Source organism: Lepidochelys olivacea (genome assembly GCF_965140295.1).
Source record: "Lepidochelys olivacea isolate rLepOli2 genome assembly, chromosome: 6".
In the NCBI taxonomy this organism is placed as follows: Eukaryota; Metazoa; Chordata; order Testudines; family Cheloniidae; genus Lepidochelys; species Lepidochelys olivacea.
Window position 1 is genome coordinate 33,212,021 of NC_140416.1, and position 20,629 is coordinate 33,232,649.

General features: G+C 41.7%; 1 protein-coding gene across 2 annotated transcripts; it reads right to left on the reverse strand.

Annotated features, from left to right (window-relative positions):
• Positions 1–576: 576 nt before the first annotated feature.
• LOC311521898 (uncharacterized protein) lies at positions 577–20,432 on the reverse strand. 2 transcript variants are annotated; one of them, XM_084630592.1, is made up of 3 exons: positions 19,503–20,432; positions 5,820–5,935; positions 577–3,158 (listed from the first exon to the last, which is right to left on the reverse strand). In XM_084630592.1, exons 2-3 carry the CDS (start codon positions 5,910–5,912, stop codon positions 1,578–1,580), a joined length of 1,674 nt encoding a protein of 557 aa, XP_084486718.1. In that variant the 5' UTR covers positions 5,913–5,935; positions 19,503–20,432; the 3' UTR covers positions 577–1,577. The 2 variants fall into 2 exon arrangements, with proteins under 2 accessions (XP_084486718.1, XP_084486719.1); XM_084630593.1 differs by lacking the exon at positions 19,503–20,432 and adding an exon at positions 7,281–7,415.
• Between the last annotated feature and the right edge of the window lie 197 nt (positions 20,433–20,629).

The window sequence follows — 20,629 nt, forward strand, 5'->3', positions numbered from 1 at the left end:
CAAATGAGTAAGAAATCTCTTCTAAATTACTGTATTTTACAAATTAGCAAGTAAACACACACGCACATATAATGAATTAAACATACTTTGTTCACTTCTTTTGAAAACTGTAGCTTAACTCAATTATTTTTAAGAAGTCAATGTATTCTAGGAAATGTATATATCACATTTTATGTAAATAATGAAGCCTTCATAGCATGAGACCTATAGCACCGTTACATTTTTGTTGAGAATTAGGGAAGAACCATTTTTGTGTTTAAAATGAAGTGCAAGAATAAAGGAGCTTAGCAAAGTTCTACTGAAACTCTCTGAAGTATTTAAGCAGGTTCACATTTGCAGCTAGAAAGGAAAAGAGACATCAAATGGTTCAGGTTGCTGGGCAAAGGATAATGAAGAATGTTCCCTGTATATAAATTAAGTTCTGAATTTTAAAATGTATAGCGCTTTCTGTCACCTTCAAAAATACCATCTTCTACAGTCACAGTAAAGAACAGTTTTGTTTAATAAAAGGCAATATTTAATTTCAAAATGCTATAAAATTGTTATAATTAACTTTTAGAACATATGTATGCCGAATATATAATCTACCACATAAGTATGAAGGATAATTAACACAGTGAACTATTTTTCTTAATACCTTTGTCATCTGGAAGACTATTACATAAGTTTTAATTTTTAAAACAATGTTTATTTCTCATGCTCTGAGACCTGGAGGTTTAAGTGTAAGAATAAAAACAAAAAATCCGAAGTCAAGTAGACACCAAAAAAATCTGAACGGTACTGCATTTGACTGAGGCAACCCAGAACAACCAGTATTTTGCACATTTCTAGATAAGTGTAAGCTTGCCAGGTGTGTCTAGAAAAGGGAAACAAAAAAATATTACCTGACCTACTCCACAGTAGAGTAGGTCAGGACCTGAAGGTGTCATTCTTTCACCAGAAGATACATAGTTGTGTCTTTTTCATGACACCTCCTTGCTCACCATTACAGGTGCTGCTTTAGGTGCACCAATTAAAAAAAAAAAAAAAAGACATCATCCAGATTTTTTTCTTACACCTTCCCTATTTATTTGAATTATGTAGTATAAATTTTGGGGAAATAAAACAACTTACTTTTAAATTACAGAATTAGACTACAGCTAACCCTAACATAGAACAACATAGTAACTAAGTAGCATATGATTCATTTGACGATCTCATTAAACTATTCACTTAAAAGTTTTATGAGAAGATATGTTCTCACAACATACATAATACACAGGATTACTTGGTCCAAAGTTAAAGCTACAACACGAGTGTAGTTTAACAGGTGATAGGTGAAAATAGATAAGCACCACAGATGGTGTATATGCAAGTTACTGTGGGGAAAAGGCCCAGTGTGAAGGTTGAATTCAGTAAAGTAAATTAAACTTTACCTGTTATAAATTTCAAGTGTACTTCTTTCCAGCCTACCTGCTATCTTCTGCTGTTCTGAAATAATGAATAAAGCAGTCTTTGAAATTAAAAATCACTTTGAAAAATATATATAAAGAATGTGTCTATATGCAGACTATTATTCAGACTAATACACTTCTCGGCTAGGATTTCTCCTGTCTTGTACTGTCTACAACTATTCTTTTTTTTTTGTTTCCTAACTTTGGCTTCACTAACTGTGTTCTAGAAACTATATTATCTGAATCACCTTTCACTTTAAAGAAATAGGATGAATTAAGCAGCATCTGAATGTATTTCACTTGATCTGATTTTTGAGATTGAGTGAACACATGATTTTCTTTTTCCTCCTCCAACACTGGACCGGCAGGATGATTTTCTATATGACACACAGGCTCTAATCTGTGTTTGGAAGATACATGAACACCATCACCGGCACCACCCAAGGACAGTCTTTCTGTATTCTCAGCATTCGACCGAATTCTGTAAGGCAAACTGAGGTCCAGTGGTTGTTCATGGCAATCTGTAAATCTCTCTCTCATTCTTAAGGAGGAAGCAAATACTGGAGAGCTGAAAAAGTCTTCTGTCTGAATTGCACACTCTCTTGTAGCTGACTTTCTACCCCTACTTGGTGTCAAACCGTACTGAGAAAACTGACTGTGTTCATCACATGTTTCTCTATTTGAAGACATCTGAGAAAACTCCAAAGTATCTGTAGAGTTTTTTTGTTTAAACCTTCTTTCTACACTTGCATCTTTAGCATGGTTTTGACTGTAGAGGGATAAGCAAGTACTGCTATTATTGGGAATCTGCACTGGTAAAAAAGACTTCTGGGTTATAAAAAGCTCTTGACTAAGATCAACGCTGCTGCATATTTCTTCAGTTTTTGAGTTCATATGAGAAGCTGCCTTATCTCTCAGGGTTTCCACATTGAATTCATCTTCTGAGTCATAAGTTTTAATCTGCAGAGCTGCTGGACTAGATGACAAAAGAGGCTCTGTACTACTAGTGCAGCTGTTTATTTCAGTAGTGTTGGAGCCTACAGGGACTTCCTTATCCAATTTCCTGCGCTTTTTAAAACCTGCTATGATTCCACCACTAAAATAATGCACAGTAGAATCAAGACCTTGACGTTTGCAAGTTGTCTGAGACCAAGAACTATTTCTACAACTTAATTCATTATGTTTACCATTCTCAGTTACAAAAGAATTATGTGATGAGGGAAGGCAGAGACGTTTTTGTTTTCCTTGAGTATTACCCTTCTGTACTGTTCTAGAATTTTTATAATATTGTTTGTGATTTACTTCTCTGGAGCTCTCTTCATTACCATCAATTACTTTGTTATCTTGAAGTAGCTTTATTTTCTTTGCTTTCTTTTCAACAAATGGCCAGGGGACAAAGGAGTTTTGCTTATAGCAAAAGTCTTTTTTTGTTGAATCCAAATGACTTTTTGCTTTAGTATCATGTTTGTTCTTTTTAAGATGTTTATTCCTTTTAAGATCAGTGTCATTGGCAGTGTTTTCTTCACACAAAACCACATTTTCCTTTCCGTTACAAAGATCAGGCTTATTTTTCCTTTCGGTTTCCTTTATCTTCCATTCTCTTCCATGCTTTTTGGATTTGCCTTTCATTTTGCCATGACCTTTTTGGGGAGTTTCTATGTAATCAAGATAGCTTCCAAACTGATATAAAAGTTTAATTTCTTCATCTGGTTCAAACTGTGTAAGCTAAAAAACAAAGATATAAAGTATATAAGTAATGTAACTAATGTATCCAATATACAGTAACCTATGAAACAGTGTTAATACAATAGTACATACTAGCTATTCTCTGCTCCCATAATCCAAACATGTAACATCACGTGTATAATAAGTGCTACAAACCTACAACAGCCATGGGAAAAATCCAATCTGACATGCTGCTCCCACATCTGCAGCGTGACACAAAATATATATTTTTCATATGTTCTTTGACAAGCATGTATAATATATTAAATTTGAAGAAGCTACATTAATGCAGTGTTAATTTGTTCACATTGAACATCTTGAATTGGCTCTGGTTTAGGTAGTTTTTGGCACATAGGCACTGATGCTATAGTCAGGAAAAATCAGTAATATAGTAATTTACTCAGAAAATATTAGATAGGAGCATTCTTTTATTTTAATGATATAACCAAGAATGTCAAGGTTGCAGTAGTGGAAAACATCACTTCCTTGAAATCTGCATTGACATTTTCTTCTAGGGATGGGCATTGCTACAGTTATTTCAAGACACCTGAGGACTGGATTATTCTACCTACACTAGGAGACTCTTTTCATAAGACGTATACAATAAAATACACAGGAGGAGAAAAATGGCTAAGTTAACCTTCTTGTTGGAACCATAAGTTTAGTCTAGTTTGCCTTTGTGGAAATATATCAACCTAAGTGGATAATAGTCTTTGTTTGTAACTGCAGCACTATCTATTCTGGAGAGGTTGTCAAAAACTCCAGTGTTTTTATGCAGTAGATAAGGCTTGTTAACGTCCTTATTCCAAAAATATTTTGCCTCAAATTGGTGCTGTTTGGAATTAGGCAGATGTAGGCATAAATAAAGGTGTGTGGAGGGGGATCTGGAGTTAGGGGAACAGCAGAAACCAGGGTCACTTTAAGTAGAAACCGGGAGGCTGCAGCTACAGCCTGGATTTTGGGGCAACCTTGGGAATAATAAAGAAATGGGGATGACTGGATGGAATGGAAGGATAGTCAGGTACAGCATCTAAGTTTCCTGCCTGTAACGTGTATAACAGGGAACCTGAGACTTTCCCTTCTCCCCAGAGTTAAGCACAGCTAGAAGACAGACAAACCAAACAAAAAATAATCAGGAACTTTATCTTCATAAAGCTCATATATTTTAATCTCATGATTTTTGGTGGGGGATCTCTGTCTGATGTTCTGGAGATTGGCACTCTCTCCCTTTGGGAATTCCTCCCACAGCTTTTTTTATTATTAAGATCTGGATAAATAGTATATGTAAGCTTTTTCCTGCATACGGTAGAAAGCCTCAAAATATCAAAAAGGGGAAGGATTGTGGCCTCTTTCACTTCTTATATCAGAAAGTATACAAGTAAAGCTCAGAGTCTGCCAGAAAATAAGGAGAAAGAAGGAAAGGGGAGTTGCCTAGGCAAGGGATGGCTGCAGAGATCCATTCTGAGAAGTTTCAGAGCTACGAAAGACTAGACTCATCCCTGTGCCCTTACAGAGTCTGGGGTATGAAATAGTTTTCACTCCCCCTCTCATGGGGCCCAGTGCAAGTTTCTGACAGCAGGTCAAGTTAAAGCAGAACTCAGCCTGTTTAAGCTGCCATGGCCCCCTACGGACATTGTGGGTATGACTACACTGCAATGTAAACTCACTCTCAAGTCTAACCCCTCTTCCATCTACAAGCAACTCACACTGACCTTGGGTCCTAGGCTTGATCTCAGTGGGGGGTGGAAGGGTCGAGCCTGAGTCAAGTTGGGATTCAGGGTTCAAGCCCTGTTGCTTTGCAGTGTGTACACAACCCCACAGGACTTGTACTCTGGGAGACTGCCAAAAGTATTTCACAATCCCACAGCCAACTTTCTTTGTCCTCTGGACAATCAAGTTTGGTGGACAGTCAAGTTTTTCCACACTGCACCATGAACAAAGGGCCAGAGCAGCCACATTTTGGGATGGCACTCGGAAGTCTGGGATTTGGGTGGTTGTACTCAGGCCTGCATAATGCAGTGGAAACACTGGAGCCTCAGGCTCCAACAAATTCCTAATCTGGTATTACAAATAAGTATAGACACTCAAGCCCTAGATTAACGAACCCAGATTCTGATAACTCAAGTTCTACATGCCCTGGGCTTATATTGCAGTGTTGACAAATCCTATGACAGCTGGGGCATAAAGGAAATCCTCACCTGGGAACCTCAGACCACAGTCATGCCTCTGCTGCAAACAAAAATACCCCCTGCAGTTAGCCAATACAAAGGGGCTGCAGGACACCAATGAACTTCCCTCTTGTTCTTCAGGATACATTCTGAATGGAGCTGTTCCTTTGAAACCACAATTTAGAGGAAGTCCTTAATGGAAATAAGAGTCTGAATCCACTGCTGGGAGTCTTCTCCAGCCAGGTAAGAGACTCAAAGGCATGTCTGCACTTAAAGGGCCAGATTAAAAGATGGAGACAAAATCAGAGGTGATGTGTAAGTGCGTATGAGCATAATTTAACACTACAAGGTGTGTTAGGGGAAATGTAGCAAGAAGAGCTAATAACACGGGATAAAATGTGTCAATTAAAATAGCCACCAAGGATAAACTTCCTGCACATTACAAAGTCAATTCCCTTTCCCCAGTCCTCAGATAAAAATGCTAACACCATACCTGCTCTCCAGCGGCATCTTCCTGCAAAGATGGTGATGACAAACAAGGGCAGCACTTGTATTTCTTTTTTTTTATTTTGCCTTTTGGAGCCATTTAGTTCATCCAACAGATGTATTCTAGAAATTTTTAAAGTTGCTTTTAGAAAAAATTATTCAGGTTTTATATTTATGTAAACAAATATGCCTTTTACTAGAAACATGATTCCAAAACACTTACATCATTTTAAAAAAAAGAAAAGGAGTACTTGTGGCACCTTAGAGACTAACAAATTTATTTGAGCATAAGCTTTCGTGAGCTACAGCTCACTTCATCGGATGCATCATTTAGTACATCAACTTGCAATCCTTAATCCAGCAAAATGACCAATGACTCCAGTAGGTGTGCTGGCAGAGTAAGGATTGCAAGATGGGGCACTTAGCATAAAAATGTTGAATTACAGGAAAAAGTAGCAGAAATCTGGGAGCGAGTTTTGAAGAGCCCCTTAAACTACATACTGCTTGTACTGTAACATAAGAGACAGGAGCCTTAAGTCTTCTGAGTCAAATCAATAGGGCACAAAACACTACAACTGGAAGCTTTCAACCACACTATTTTGTCAGCCTCTTAAAATGTTTTGGAAAATGCTGCAGATGAGGAGTGAGTCAGTCTATGTCTACACAAGGGGTTCTTTATTTTGCCATTTCTCAGCTTCACTTGTAGCACCTGCTACTGGATGGGGGCATTTTAAACACTGTCACATCAAGCAGCGCCCCCTGTTGCTACCATAGGTCGAGCTGTATTAATGTAGTGTAAGAAAAAAAAAATCAGTTGTAGATAAGGTCTTAAAGAACAAAGGGTACTGCAGGCTTTCAGGAAACAGCTTATCGTGGGTACAGAGCCAGTAAAAACTCCAGATCAGGCCTGGGTTACAGTTACCAGTTGCAGGAAGAGCTTCAGCCCAAACTTTCCATCAAACTGTAATCAGCATGTAAGTGTTGAGAGATGAGCCCACACTACACAGTTCAGATCTGGAGTTGAACCACTGTGAAGTCTGCAAGAATTTGAATCGCAGGGGGTCACTCCTCCCCCCATCCCCAATACTGGGGTAGGATATTAAACCCTCTCCCTGCCCCAGTGGAGGGAGTTACACAGTAAGAGGGGTGGTGGTAATTAACCCCCCTTCTTTCCCCACACCAGGGGGTTACACAGTAAGGGGGAGGGATTAAACCCTCTCCCTGCCCCAGTGGAGAGTGCTACACATTGGGGTGGGAGGGGAGGATATAAACCCTCTGCTTGCCCCAATGGAGGAGAATTACACAGTAATGTGGGGGTGGGAGGGGGTTAAACCCCTTCCTCCTCCAACCCAGGAGGGGTTACATATTAAAGGGGGGGGTTAAACCCCCAGCCGACTGGGTTACACGACAACAACGGGGGCATTAAACCCCACTCCTGCCCCCAGCGGCAGGGGCTGCAGCTTCCTACCCCCTGGAAGGGACACAGCGCGCTCCTGTCCCTCCTGCAGGGCCGGGGTTTCGGTGCCTCCTTGCAAAGGCTCCGGCTCGCCCGACGGCGCCTCCCGCCCAGCCGCTGCCGCGTTTGAACGGCGCCCGCCACCGGCCCAGGGCCCCGCCCGCGCTCTGCGGGCCCCGCCCCCCTCTCCGGGGGGAGGGGGGCTGAGACCGAGCCACTGGGCGCTGTCACGTGACAGAGAAACCATTCATAGCGCGTCCGGAGCAGCGGGCGGGGGCGGGACCCGCGTCCCGGGAAGCGGCCAGCACGCGCCACTGGTGCCCGCCAGCTATCCCATCCTCCCGCGTGGGTCAAAGGAGCGGTGGCTGGCTTAATTAACACTTGCTATTCGACAGTCAAGCTCCGTAGCTCTGAGCTCCTGCTGGAGGGTCTGCAATGCAGCCTTACCTGTAGAAGCACTCCTGGCCCTGGGGCCGCTATTAATGATTGCAGTGGGTGATGGATGCAGTTTGTGGTCTTCGATCTGATCTCCAGCAGCCCCATTTAGAGCTATAATTTTTCACTTTACAGAGAGTCTGATATGGCCCTGCCTTTGCTCTCTCATAGTGACCCCCCCCCGAGCTACCTCTTTATGCACAGGCGTGAGTTCATTGTGTTGCAATATACCTGTTATATCACTGCACGGTTCCATGTCGGTGAATCTTTTCGATCGTTACCATCATGGCATGCACTTAAGTGACTCATTTCTTTCTCCTTTACCTCGGCTCTCCCACAAACTTAAGGCATTCTGCTCTTGTGTTTGTGCCAATGAGTTAGCTTCCCTCACCATGCCTCTCCTCTGCAGACTGCTAGGAGAGGTCGGCTGACATGCTAAACCGTGCTCCAAAAATGAAGGGTGTGAGCAGCCTGTCCAAACACCAGTTTGCTAGCTTGTACTTTTGGAGGCAGTGACAAGTAAGAGTCGGGAAGTGCTGCTCCCATTGCACACTCCTATTTGGAAGAGCTGCACTCTGTTCCCTATTGCAAATTGGCTCTGATCCTAAATTCATCTAAGTCTGTGAGAATTTTACCAGGATCCTAATACCAACCAGTATTTCTCTTCCCCCTCTCCCTGCCAGTAGCATGGAAGGTAGAATTTGACCTTTCAAGGTGCATAAACTACTCTCATTAACACAAATGGGATTTCCACAAGTGCATTAAGAAGTCAATACAGCTCAAAATGTGTTTTGTTTAGATTGCTAGCATCAGAAACTGCATTGTAGTTTTGAGTACATGATATTTGGGACAAAAATAAGATGGCAATATGATACGATGTTAATAAAGAAATGTGCAGTCCTACAAATCCTCATGAGAAATTTTATTTCCCACAAGAATTTGGAATTTAGTTATACTCCCATAGGGAGTTTATAGACGAAGTTAATGGTTTCATGGAACAGAAAATTAACCTCATCAGCCAATATGATGGCCAGTGTTCTGAAACCAACATGAAATGATAATGTAAGCAAAACAAGAGTCCTTCTTAACTTTGATATATCCTAAACTGTTAATTTGCTGATGGTGAAGTATTGATTAATAATTAATTAAAACCACTCCAGGATTGGCTGGAATGCCAAAGGCTATGTAGCTGAGAAGAAAAGGAAAGGATTTACAAACTCACTAAAAATATGCCGGAAACCAATATTTAAAAGTACGATAAGTACTGCTTACTTTACAAAACCACCGTTTTTTTTTTTTTAATATCCTGGAAAGTTTAGTTCCTTTTATAAGAAACTCCCATTCTTTTGTTAGTACAAGATTAATCACAAAGGTGTAATTTCTTTACACATGCCTTTGTCATATTCTTAATTGTCCTTCCTTTAGCTTTATATTATAGACAATAGTTTCTCCTTAGTAAAGGCTACAACCAGCTTTTCATTTAGAGCTTGATTTTGCCACCACTCTACCCTGTTCTAAATTTTTGTGCCTCAAATTTTGCATGCAGATCTTCAGCCAATGAAAATTTTAAGAGGAAATGTTAAGAGGAATCAGACAACCCATTTCTCAGTTATGGAACTTAGCAAAATATAGGTGTACTTTAATTATACTATTATAGATATTTATATTCCAACTCTTGGGTCTCAGCTCAGTAGAGTGAGACAAACCAATAAGAAAAGGAGTACTTGTGGCACCTTAGAGACTAACCAATTTATTAGAGCATAAGCTTTCGTGAGCCACAAGTACTCCTTTTCTTTTTGCGAATACAGACTAACACGGCTGTTACTCTGAAACAAACCAATAAGGAGCTAAGGCTCAAGAATGAGAATCCCTTTGAAATTATACCTTCAGAGAAGCAGAATTACATGTAAGTAATTTTTCCTTCTCTATAGATATCATTCAGAAGGAATTTACTCTTGGCTCTTAGCTCTTAACATGAGTGGCCTGACTCATGTTAGAGAGCTGAGACCCTCAAGTTGAAAGCCAGTTAAATATCTCCAGAAATGCAGCATTATAGGTGAGTAATTATTCCTTCTTCACTTTGTGAAAATTCTTCCAATACTTTTTGACATTGCATAACCAAAAATAATAATAATAATAATAATAAATAAAAAAATCACCTGGCCTAGAAACTTCATATTTGTTTTATTGAAGGGGAGGAAGGATGCTCCAGTGGGTAAGGTACTTGCCTGAGATTTTGGAGATCTGGGGATATGGAGTGCAATGTTACATACAGTACATCCTCCAGGAATTGTAGAGATGCCATACTTCCTCTACATTCTTTATGCAATCTATTTTTCCATGAGGTGCTGCATATTGGGGGAGAGAGTAGTTTCTCCATAGTAAAGCTTTGAGAACCAATAAGAGTTTGATTTTGCCTCCACTCTTCCCTGTTCTAAATTTCAGAGGGGAAACAAAGGCGGCACACAGGGCAGTCACAGGCTACAGCTACAGAGTAGTAGGAAGTTTGTTACCTTATTTCTGTACATTCTTAATAAAGGTTTATCTTGAAACCAATCTTGCTCATCTGTAAAATACTACAGGAGCTACATAAGTACCTAAGAGAATGAGAACTAGTGCATAGAACTAGTTTAGAGAAGATTGGCAGAACTGCCAACAGTGTAATTTTAGATAGAATTATCCCTGGATTTGTAAACCAGTCTTGGGTGTTTTCAGTACTGACCAAAATTTGGTGGATTGTGAAAGCTGCTTCATGAATTTTCTAAAAAATTGCAACACAAGCTTTCACCAGTAGGGGGCAAGTCTGTATGCTGGCAGAACACAGGAGAGAAGGGATGGCTGCATCCTCTGCTGCTGGCTCAGAAGAGCAAGCAACACCATCCCTAGCAAATTTTTTACAGTGCTGGCAACAATGCATTGGATGTTATTTATTAGTGATTTGCTAAGATTTAGGAACTCTGCGAAGGTTTCTGGGAGAGTAGCACTGAGGAAAATGTCCATTGCTATGCTGATGCTCTCGATAAAAAGATCACCAAATGGTAATAACTCCATCACAACTAATCTTACACAGATTTTAATGGTACCTCGAAGATTAACATTTTGTCTCTTTACCAAATGTCAGGGCCACTAGTCCTATATGTAACAATATTTTGATATATATATTCTTAGCACAAGCTGTTTTCCCCTTAAATTTGGTAATTTTTTGTGTTAGAAAAGAATAAAACAAAAAGTTCAGGACTTACAAATGACAAACAGGCCTAACAATTCTCCACATGCCTTTGGTAATGTGAATCACCATTACATATATACAATGAGACTTTCTATCACAACTTAGTTGCTTTTCTCTGAGGCTATATATTTTATTGTATGTGCTGTGCCTATGGTATCGAAAAACCTAGGAAGAAAAGTGGCCTTAACTCAGCCTCTAAATGTGTGCACCCAGGACTGCACTTCCAACTGTTTGAATATTCCTGAACTGATTTCTGCACCCAACCCAAATTGGGTCATTAGGTATCCTTCTGATTTGCATGCTTAGTTCTGTGCACACAAATTTAGAGGCTGCTATTGTAAATTTGGCTATGATTGTCCCTTCAGCTTATGTAACAGGTGTTGTATTAAAAAAAAAAAATCTTTGGCCATCTTTCTAACCACAGACAACTATCATGTGGTTTTACCCAGCTGTGGTACAACCCCGATCTCCAAGACTATGATGCTCTCAGAGAAGGCAAACTGGTTATACCATAAAATCCAAGGCCTAATCCTTGGTGATTCAGGAGAAGTCCATGTTTTCAAAAAGGTCTTGCTTTTTTATTTTTATTTCCTTTATCTCTGCAAATATAGTTTGTACAGGTGTCACTAGATATTCCATTTAGAATGTCCATTCTATTTGTTAATCTTTTCTTTAAAATGTTTTTGCATGTGTTTTTGTTTACAGTTTTCTCCTGTCATCAGTGAATAAGCTACATTTTATTTTCTTATCATCCTTATCTCCATTGCTCAGTGCTTACTTTACAGTTTCTAGGACATTGGACTCTGTAGTGTAACTATAGGATTACAGTTTAATATGATTTAAGAGATATTGACATTTTATGGCAAGCCAGGTCAATATTAGACTCCAGTTGAGATTCTACCATCCTGTAACTATTCAGATAAAAAATTGCTTTCTAAAACCCTTATCTTATCTGTGCTAGCTTGTTTGCTTTCCCTTACCCTAGTTAGTTGGGTTTTCAGTTGTAAGGATCAGATTGAAATTCCTTTGAAAACAAAGAAAATAATTCTAAACTTTCCTGAATGCAACTCAGCTGCAAATAAAGAATGTTACAGGATGGAGGAATCTCAATTGGAGTCTAATATTGACCTGGCTTGGCATAAAATGCCTGGCAGGACTCAGGGCCAGATTATCAAAGATATTTAGGCACCTAAAGATGCAGATAGGCATCTAATGGAATTTTAAAAAATGCCTAACCAGGTTAGGTGCCTAATGCACTTAAGCACCTGGTAGGATTTTAAAAAGCACCTATCTGCATCTTCTGGCATGTCACAGGATGCTCCCTGAGAGTCTTTTTCAGCCACAGTAAGTGACCACACCATACTTCACTATATCCGTTCAGCAGCCTAGAGAGTTATTTACATACTATTTACAGTCAGTAACCAGTTTCCCCCACTTGTTTCCGTGGAAGGGTACAACATTAGCAGTAATCAGTTCTACCTATTCCTGCCTCCCTTCAGGCTGCCTACTCTTCGCTCTAGACCAGGGTGGGCAAACTTTTTGGCCCAAGGGCCACATCAGGGTGCGAAACTGTATGGAGGGCCGGGTAGGGAAGGCTGTGCCCCAAACAGCCTGGCCCCTGCCCCAATTTGCCCCCTCCCACTTCCCGCCCCCTGACTGTCCCCCTCAGAACTCCTGACCCATCCAACCCTCCCTGTCCCCTGACTGCCCTGAGCTATCCACACCCCCACCCCCTGACAGGCCTCCCGGGACTCCCACGCCCTATCCAACCCCACCATTCCCTGACCGCCCCAGAACCTCCGCCTCATCCAACCGCCCCCTGCTCCCTGTGCCCTGACTGCCCCCCAGGATTCCCCCCACCCCTAACCACCCCTTGTCTGCCCCCCCCCGGACCAACTCCTCCACCGCCGTGTGCGCCACTGTCGCCGCCCCGAGTGGCAGGAGCTCACAGCCCCGCTGCCCGCATGGGAGGGGGAACAGTGGGGGAGGGGCTGGAGGTGAGCCTCCTGGGCCAGGAGCTCAGGGGCCGGGCAGGACAGTCCCATGGGCCAGATATGTAGTTTGCCCACCTCTGCTCTAGCCACATCTTCCTGTTCGCTTATATAGACCCAGATGCTGGGGATTATACTTCCACCCAATTAGCCTTTCAGCTGTATCTCTACTCAGTTAGTTGGCACCCTCTGACAACTATCTGTCTTTCAGTCAGGTCCCAATTAATGTACACTGGGGGGCTTTGAGTGAAAGGGTGCTGAGCCAGCTCATGACTCAGCACACCCTGTTAAATACCTCCATAACTTTAACAGTCTGGCCCTCAGACCTTCAAGAGCACTCTCATTATACATTACTGATAACAGTCAGCAATGGGGGCAGCTGAACTTGTGCTGAAAACGGTTTAACTACAAATGAAGATGGACCCACTTTTAGAACAAGCGAGTTTGAACCCCATTGCAGTTAAATGTCCTGGTATAGACAATGATCAACGGTGATATTTTGTTTCTATAGCTGGTGTCTGCTTCAGCTAATTCTTTTTAATGTAAGCAAAACTAGTTCAGCCCGTTCCAAGAATTACATTAGGGAAAAATACATTGTTTTGCCCATGTTTTTTAAATAAATCTTACAACTGTTTAACTGATACGTTTTAGTACCTCCATGCTTTCAAACAAGGAATTAACATTTAGCAAAGGGGTGGCGTTTGTGTCAGCACTGGGTCTTTTGTTGTCTACTTGCAAAACTGCCCAAATTTGGCCACGTTATAAGAAAAATCTTTGACTGCAAATGCTCAGGAGTGACTTGTTAGCTTGACAGCTAAATTCTGTAATGATTTCATATGTAGTGAGCATGGTCCAGTGCAGAGCTGCAAGGGCTGAGCAGGATTTCCCCTGCAATTACTGCTCCCAAGTGCTGCAGGCCACTGGGCAGAGGAGCAGAGAGCAGAAAGACTATCTCTTACTGGCGACCACCAGCAGCATGGAAGAAGAGGAGGAGAATGGAGCCTGAATAAAATACAGAGGGGACAAGAGCAGGCCTAGGGGTAGGGGTAGAATAGTACTCTGGAAAACCAGGCCCTGGGCATCTCAAATTGGGCACCCAAAATGAATAAGCACTTTTGACCTTAATCTATCTGTGCCTCAGCACAGCCTCTGTAAATGGGGATAATAATGCCATGAGCATGGCAACCTTAATAGACTCTGCTCTTTCCTAACTTTGGAGTGCTTGACTTTATAACTTTACTGGTCTTTTAACATAATTTCTATGTGGGTTATATATAACCGTGCTCTATGGATATTTAGGCTTTCACAATGTAGTGTTTTATTAATAGTTCAAGCCTCAGCTTTGAAAGCGCCATAGGGCTTATTGCTGGAGAAATGAGCCTGAGGCTGGGATTCTGACAGGTCTCTAAAGACAGAGGTGTCCTAGTCTCATCAAATTTCAATGGGAATTAGGCATCTAACCACCTTAGGAACCTTTTAAAATCTCATCCTAAATTGTTGTCCTTTTTTACAAGTAGAGCCAAGCACAGTTAAGATGTGACATAGTTTCTGTTAAATGATTTTGACATTTTTAAAATTTCTGGGGTAAAAAGAAACAACCTAGAACTCCTTAAATAGGAGCTGCACCTTGCTTATGACAGGACTCAATTAGATTTCCCCTGAATGCCAATAGAATTCAGAGAGGTGTTTGGGATTTGTTAGTTTGTTTTTACTTTGGCTGGTCAGAAAAGCTTTTCCAAACACTAAGTGAGCCCAGGACTGAATTAAAACTAGTAGGAAGTGTCACTGTCTGAAGACTGACAGATGCGACAACATTGTTGTTAGTCATAAATAGATCTCTGAGGCAGTGTTCAACCACCTGCAGTCTGACATGTTCATTTAAAACCTTAACTCTAACTTTTTTCTTGTCTGAGAATACTAATTTAGTCCTGATCCAGGAAAGCTTCCTTATACAGGACAAGTTAAGCATGTGCTGTTCTGAATCAGGATTCTTATGCTATATAGAACCATGACTCACTTAATGGACAGTGAGTCATGAAAAGTCCTTTAACCTCAAGATGGAACTAGAAAACATTTAATTGCTATATACGAGAGTCTCAAAGAGCAGGCTACAAATTCCTGTTTAGATCAGAACAAATGCTGGAGTCAATTATATTAATTCTGCTAGAGGAGTTTCACATACAAAGGCTATCACTAGATGTTCATACAGTTATTTCTGCTGATAAATGGGGCTAACTGATAGAATATTTTTCAAAAGGATTACTGATAATCTAATGGCAGCAGATTTATGCTAGCTTTTTTGTCCAGATATTAAAATATATTATTTCACAATATGTTTTACTGTGCCGAATGGCGCCATAAGTACCATCTGTACAAGATTCTCATTCTTGGGTCTCAGTTCCCTAATTCATAACAGGAAGAATTCCCCAAGCTCCAGAAGGTTTGGTCCCAAAGGAAACAGTAACTCCAGGAGCACCAGTCAAATGATGGTGGTGACATGCCACCCTTGGAAACTTCCAGGCGGTTCTTTCTTGATTGTATTATTTTCCTATCAGGAGCTTCTGTCACTGTGTTCTGACTCTTCAATCCAATCAACGTCTATCCTGCTCTTGCTATTCTCTCTGTCTCTCTCTGGCCTGCTTCCAATCTAGGCTAGTCCTTGTTTTTTATTTTAATAACCCTGTGACTCTTTAGCCACTGGTCCAGAAACACCATTAAGATGCCAATTTCCACAAACCCTGAAGAAATCTTGGTTCCATGACCCAAGACTTCCTGTTTAGTACTGAGAGATTTGGTGCCTTTCTTGCACTATTTATTTCTGTGACTGTGCCTCAGTACTTTTTTGCTTCAGACAAAATGTCAAGGGCTCCCTGAAAAATTTCTGTTTCAGTCAATGACATATCTGACATTCCCTGGATAAAATATTCTCTCCCCAAAACAACAACAACAAAAGAATCCATAATTCCATACAGGTCTTTCTCCCCTCAAATCCCATCAGTTCCATATGGTCCCCATCCTAAATCCACAGATATTTAAAATAATTCCAGATCAGTTTTTGTGTTTACGAAGGGCGGTATATACCTGATGTAACTAAGGCTTCAGCAAACTGCATGCAAACAGGCTTCTCTGTTGAGAGCTACTGTGACCTCTGGCTGCAAGGAGGGTTAGCTCAACAGTATGATCTATTTTCAGAGTAGCAGCGTGTTAGTCTGTATCCGCAAAAAGAAAAGGAGGACTTGTGGCACCTTAGAGACTAACCAATTTATTTGAGCATAAGCTTTCGTGAGCTACAGCTCACTTCATCGGATGCATTCAGTGGAAAATACAGTGGGAAGATTTATATACACAGAGAACATGAAACAATGAGTGTTACCATACACACTGTAACGAGAGTGATCAGGTAAGGTGAGCTATTACCAGCAGGAGAGCCGGGGAGGGTGGCGGGGGGGAACCTTTTGTAGTGGAAATCAAGGTGGGCCATTTCCAGCAGTTGACAAGAACATCTGAGGAACAGCGGGGGGGGGGGGGGGGGAGAATACACACGGGGAAATAGTTTTACTTTGTGTAATGACACATCCACTCCCTGATACATCCTTGATGATGTATACCTTCAAATCAGCGGCACTGCTATGGGTACCCGCATGGCCCCACAGTATGCCAACATTTTTATGGCTGACTTAGAACAACACTTCCTCGGCTCTCATACTCTAATGCCCCTATTCTACTTGTGCTACACTGATGACATCTTCATCATCTGGACCCATGGAAAAGACGCCCTTGAGGAATTCCACCATGATTTCAACAATTTCCATCTCACCATCAACCTCAGCCTGGACCAGTCCACACAAGAGATCCACTTCCTGGACACTACGGTGCTAATAAGTGATAGTCACATAAACACTACCCTATATCGGAAACCTACTCACTGCTATGCCTACCTACATGCCTACCACCACACCACACAATCCATTGTCTACAGCCAAGTTCTACGATACAACCGCATTTGCTCCAACCCCTCAGACAGAGGCAAACACCTACAAGATCACTATCAAGCGTTCTTACAACTACAGTATCCACCTGCTGAAGTGAAGAAACAGATTGACAGAGCCAGAAGAGTACCCAGGAGTTACCTACTACAGGACAGAATGCCACTGGCCATCACCTTCAGCCCCCAACTAAAACCTCTCCAACGCATCATCGAGGATCTACAACCTATCCTGAAGTGTGACCCATCACTCTCACAGATCTTGGGAGACAGGCCAGTCCTTGCTTACAGACAGCCCCCCAACCTGAAGCAAATACTCACCAGCAACCACACACCACACAACAGAACCACTAACCCAGGAACCTATCCTTGCAACAAAGCCCGTTGCCAACTGTGTCCACATATCTGTTCAGGAGACACAATCATAGGGCCTAATCACATAAGCCACACTGTCAGAGGCTCGTTCACCTGCGCATCTACCAATGTGATATATGCCATCATGTGCCAGCAATGCCCCTCTGCCATGTACATTGGTCAAACTGGACAGTCTCTATGTAAAAGAATAAATGGACACAAATCCGACATCAAGAATTATAACATTCAAAAACCAGTCAGAGAACACTTCAATCTCTTTGGTCACTCCATTACAGACCTAACAGTGGCAATTCTTCAACAAAAAACCTTCAAAAACAGACTCCAGCGAGAGACTGCTGAATTGGAATTAATTTGCAAACTGGATACAATTAACTTAGGCTTGAATAGAGACTGGGAGTGGATGGGTCATTACACAAAGTAAAACTATTTCCCCATGTTTATTACCCCCACCATTCCTCAGACGTTCTTATCAACTGCTGGAAGTGGCCCACCTTGATTATCACTACAAAAGGCTCCCCCCCGCCCCCCTCCCCCGCCACAGCCCTCATTCTCCTGCTGGTAATAGCTCACCTTACCTGATCACTCTTGTTACAGTGTGTATGGTAACACCCATTGTTTCATGTTCTCTGTGTATATAAATCTCCCCACTGTATTTTCTACTGAATGCATCCGATGAAGTGAGCTGTAGCTCTCGAAAGCTTATGCTCAAATTAATTTGTTAGTCTCTAAGGTGCCACAAGTCCTCCTTTTCTTCTTAATATGATCTAGTTTCTAGTAAACTGAAAGTGGCATTAAGAGCAAGGGACTTCTGTGTTCTTATCGTGCCACTGACAGCTGTTTGCATTGCAGTAGCACTCAAATGCCTCAACCGGGGTGGGGCCCCATTGTGGTAGTCCTGTACAAACACATAGTAAGAGACGTACCTAACCCCAGGAGCTTACTGACTCTTGCTGTGGCCCTAGTCAAGTTATTTAGCCCCAAATTTTCACATCAGCGGCTTCTTGGAATATGAATTCAGTTTCATTTAAGTGTCTAAGTGTGCATTTAGGTGCCTAATTTAAAGCAGAGAGCTAAGGATAAAATTTCAAAACAAGTTGCCTGATTTATTCCATCTGACAAATGAGGATGAAAAACAAGACTATCTAAGGTTTTGTTACATGGACAAATGTCCCTTAAAACCTTTTAAAATATTCACAATTATGCACTGATCCCTGAACAACCAATTGACCCCTACTTCTCTTTATGTGGATGGAAATAGCCTGAAGAACTACCATCTCCCCACTTTCAATATAAAATGAATCAGTTCAGTTTGGGTGAACCCTAAAGCAATATCTTGCAGAGATCTTCACTCCAAACTCTTAGTATCCCTGTGTGCAGTGGATATGATAGGCATTGGACTAAATTTGTTTCTGGGTACAGGAAGGTAACCTCAATTCTGTTTAATTTTGCTCCTTTCCACCACACAACACTAAAATAACGAGAAAAATATTTCTATGAAAATATATAGGTTTCATATATTGTATTTCATTCTCACAACGGAGATATACACACAAAACATTTTCTGTGTTAAAAAAAAAAGCCTTTTTTTGGTATAAGTACAAGTTAATTATAACTACTTTTCCTGTGTGTATTTCAGCAAATTTGAAGACTAATATTTTATTCAAATTATATTTGCTCTTGTACAAAAAAAGTTGCGATACACAATTTTTTTTGGACAAAATCTCCAAATAAAAATAATCTTGCCAAACTGTTTAAGGTACTGTAACTGAACAAATAACCTATACTTCACTTGTGGTTTTACATACATTGGTCCTGAATATACCAAGACTTACGCATGTGCTTAACTTTACACATTGCATTTAGCCCCTTTGATTTCAAAGAGATAGCTCCTATACGTAAAGTTAAGCAAATGCACAATGGTTTGTAGGATTAGGGCCTTGTTTGCTCTTCTCTCTCTTATTTTTAGGCTTGGAAGTATTAGATTTTTATCAGTAAATGCCAATTTCACCATACCGACACAAAGTGAGGAAAATATATTTCCATGTAGAACTGAAAATTAGAGAGAGACAAACCTAAGAAAAATGCTGCTTGTGAACTCTATTTTAAGGATATTTACTTTATATATGTTGACAATTTTTAAAAACGTATTTTACTTTGCATTTTATAGCTCAGATCCTTTAAACGGGAATCATCCCATCAAAATTAGTGGAACTACTCACCTACAAAAAGTTATGCAGGTTTGCAAGCCCCTTCAACTCTTCAGTGTATCCCACTGCTACCATTTGCAGACAAAAGGTTCTGATCTTGTTTGCCCTGAGTTCCTAAAATCACTACCAAAGTCAATGGAGTAGAAGTTGATGGAGTTTTCGGTGCACAAATAATTCAGGACTGGGCACCAACTAAAACTATGATCCTAGATTTAAAAAAAAAAAAAAAAAAAAAGACCAACAACAAACTAATTCAACGAATCAAAAAACCAGAAAGTTCCTTCCTCACCAAGTACAGTACTATTTTTAAAGACTGCTTAAAAATGTTGAGGTGGCCAGTTTATAGCTACCTTTCCAGGGAGAGAATTAATTTCTTTTTAATGGTTGCTGTCAAGCGGCTAAAAAAAAAAAAAAAAAAAATTAATCGCGATTTAAAAAAGCACATAGATGTAAAATACAACAAGTAGTGGCAGGTCTCCTGCCAGCACTTATGCACACGCTTCATTTTCATGACACAGTGAGTTCCAGGAGACTATCCAGGCGCCTAAAGGTAAGCGAGTGCTTCAGGCTTTGCAGGGTGGGGACCCCAACGCGGCCTTTCGGGCAGCGCTGTCCGCGCGGTCAGGACACGCCCCCCCCCCCCCCCAGCATCTCTCATCCAAAGCGCTGGGGCCCGGAGGCCGCCGGCAAACCTCCGCTGCTCCCCGCCGCTGCGTTCCTCCCAGCTGGGGCCGTTTGCCTCTGAAAACTTTCGACAGTGACATCATCTGGCTGTGTAAAAAGCCGCCCCTCCAAGCCCTGCCCGCGAGCGCGGCGCGTCAGGGACGCGGGGACTCGCCTCGAGGTTATTTGACCAAACGCGCCGCTTCCCACCCCGGCCCGGCCCGCCGGACGGGCTGAGAGCGGGGCCCAGGGCCGGCTGGACGCCCTGCCCGATGACGTAGAGAAGACGCAGGCAGGGGCGCGGCGGAGGCGGACGGGTGCGTGCCCGCCCCGCAGCCCGGCGGTGGCGGGGGGGCGCGAGGCCGGCCTGTCTCGCGAGGCTTCTCGTCGGCCATTTTCCCATTGGCTGGCGCTGGCGGAGGGGGTGGGGGCCGCGGCGCTGCCCTCGCGGGGTGGGGTGCGTGGGTGTGTGGAGG

Excerpts from the sequence above, each read along its gene's own strand:
- LOC311521898 (XM_084630592.1), bottom strand. The coding sequence starts at position 5,912 with ATGGCTCCAAAAGGCAAAATAAAAAAAAAGAAATACAAGTGCTGCCCT. Across the intron at positions 3,159-5,819 it reads AAGATGCCGCTGGAGAGCAG|CTTACACAGTTTGAACCAGA; the intron begins GTATGGTGTTAG and ends TTTGTTTTTTAG.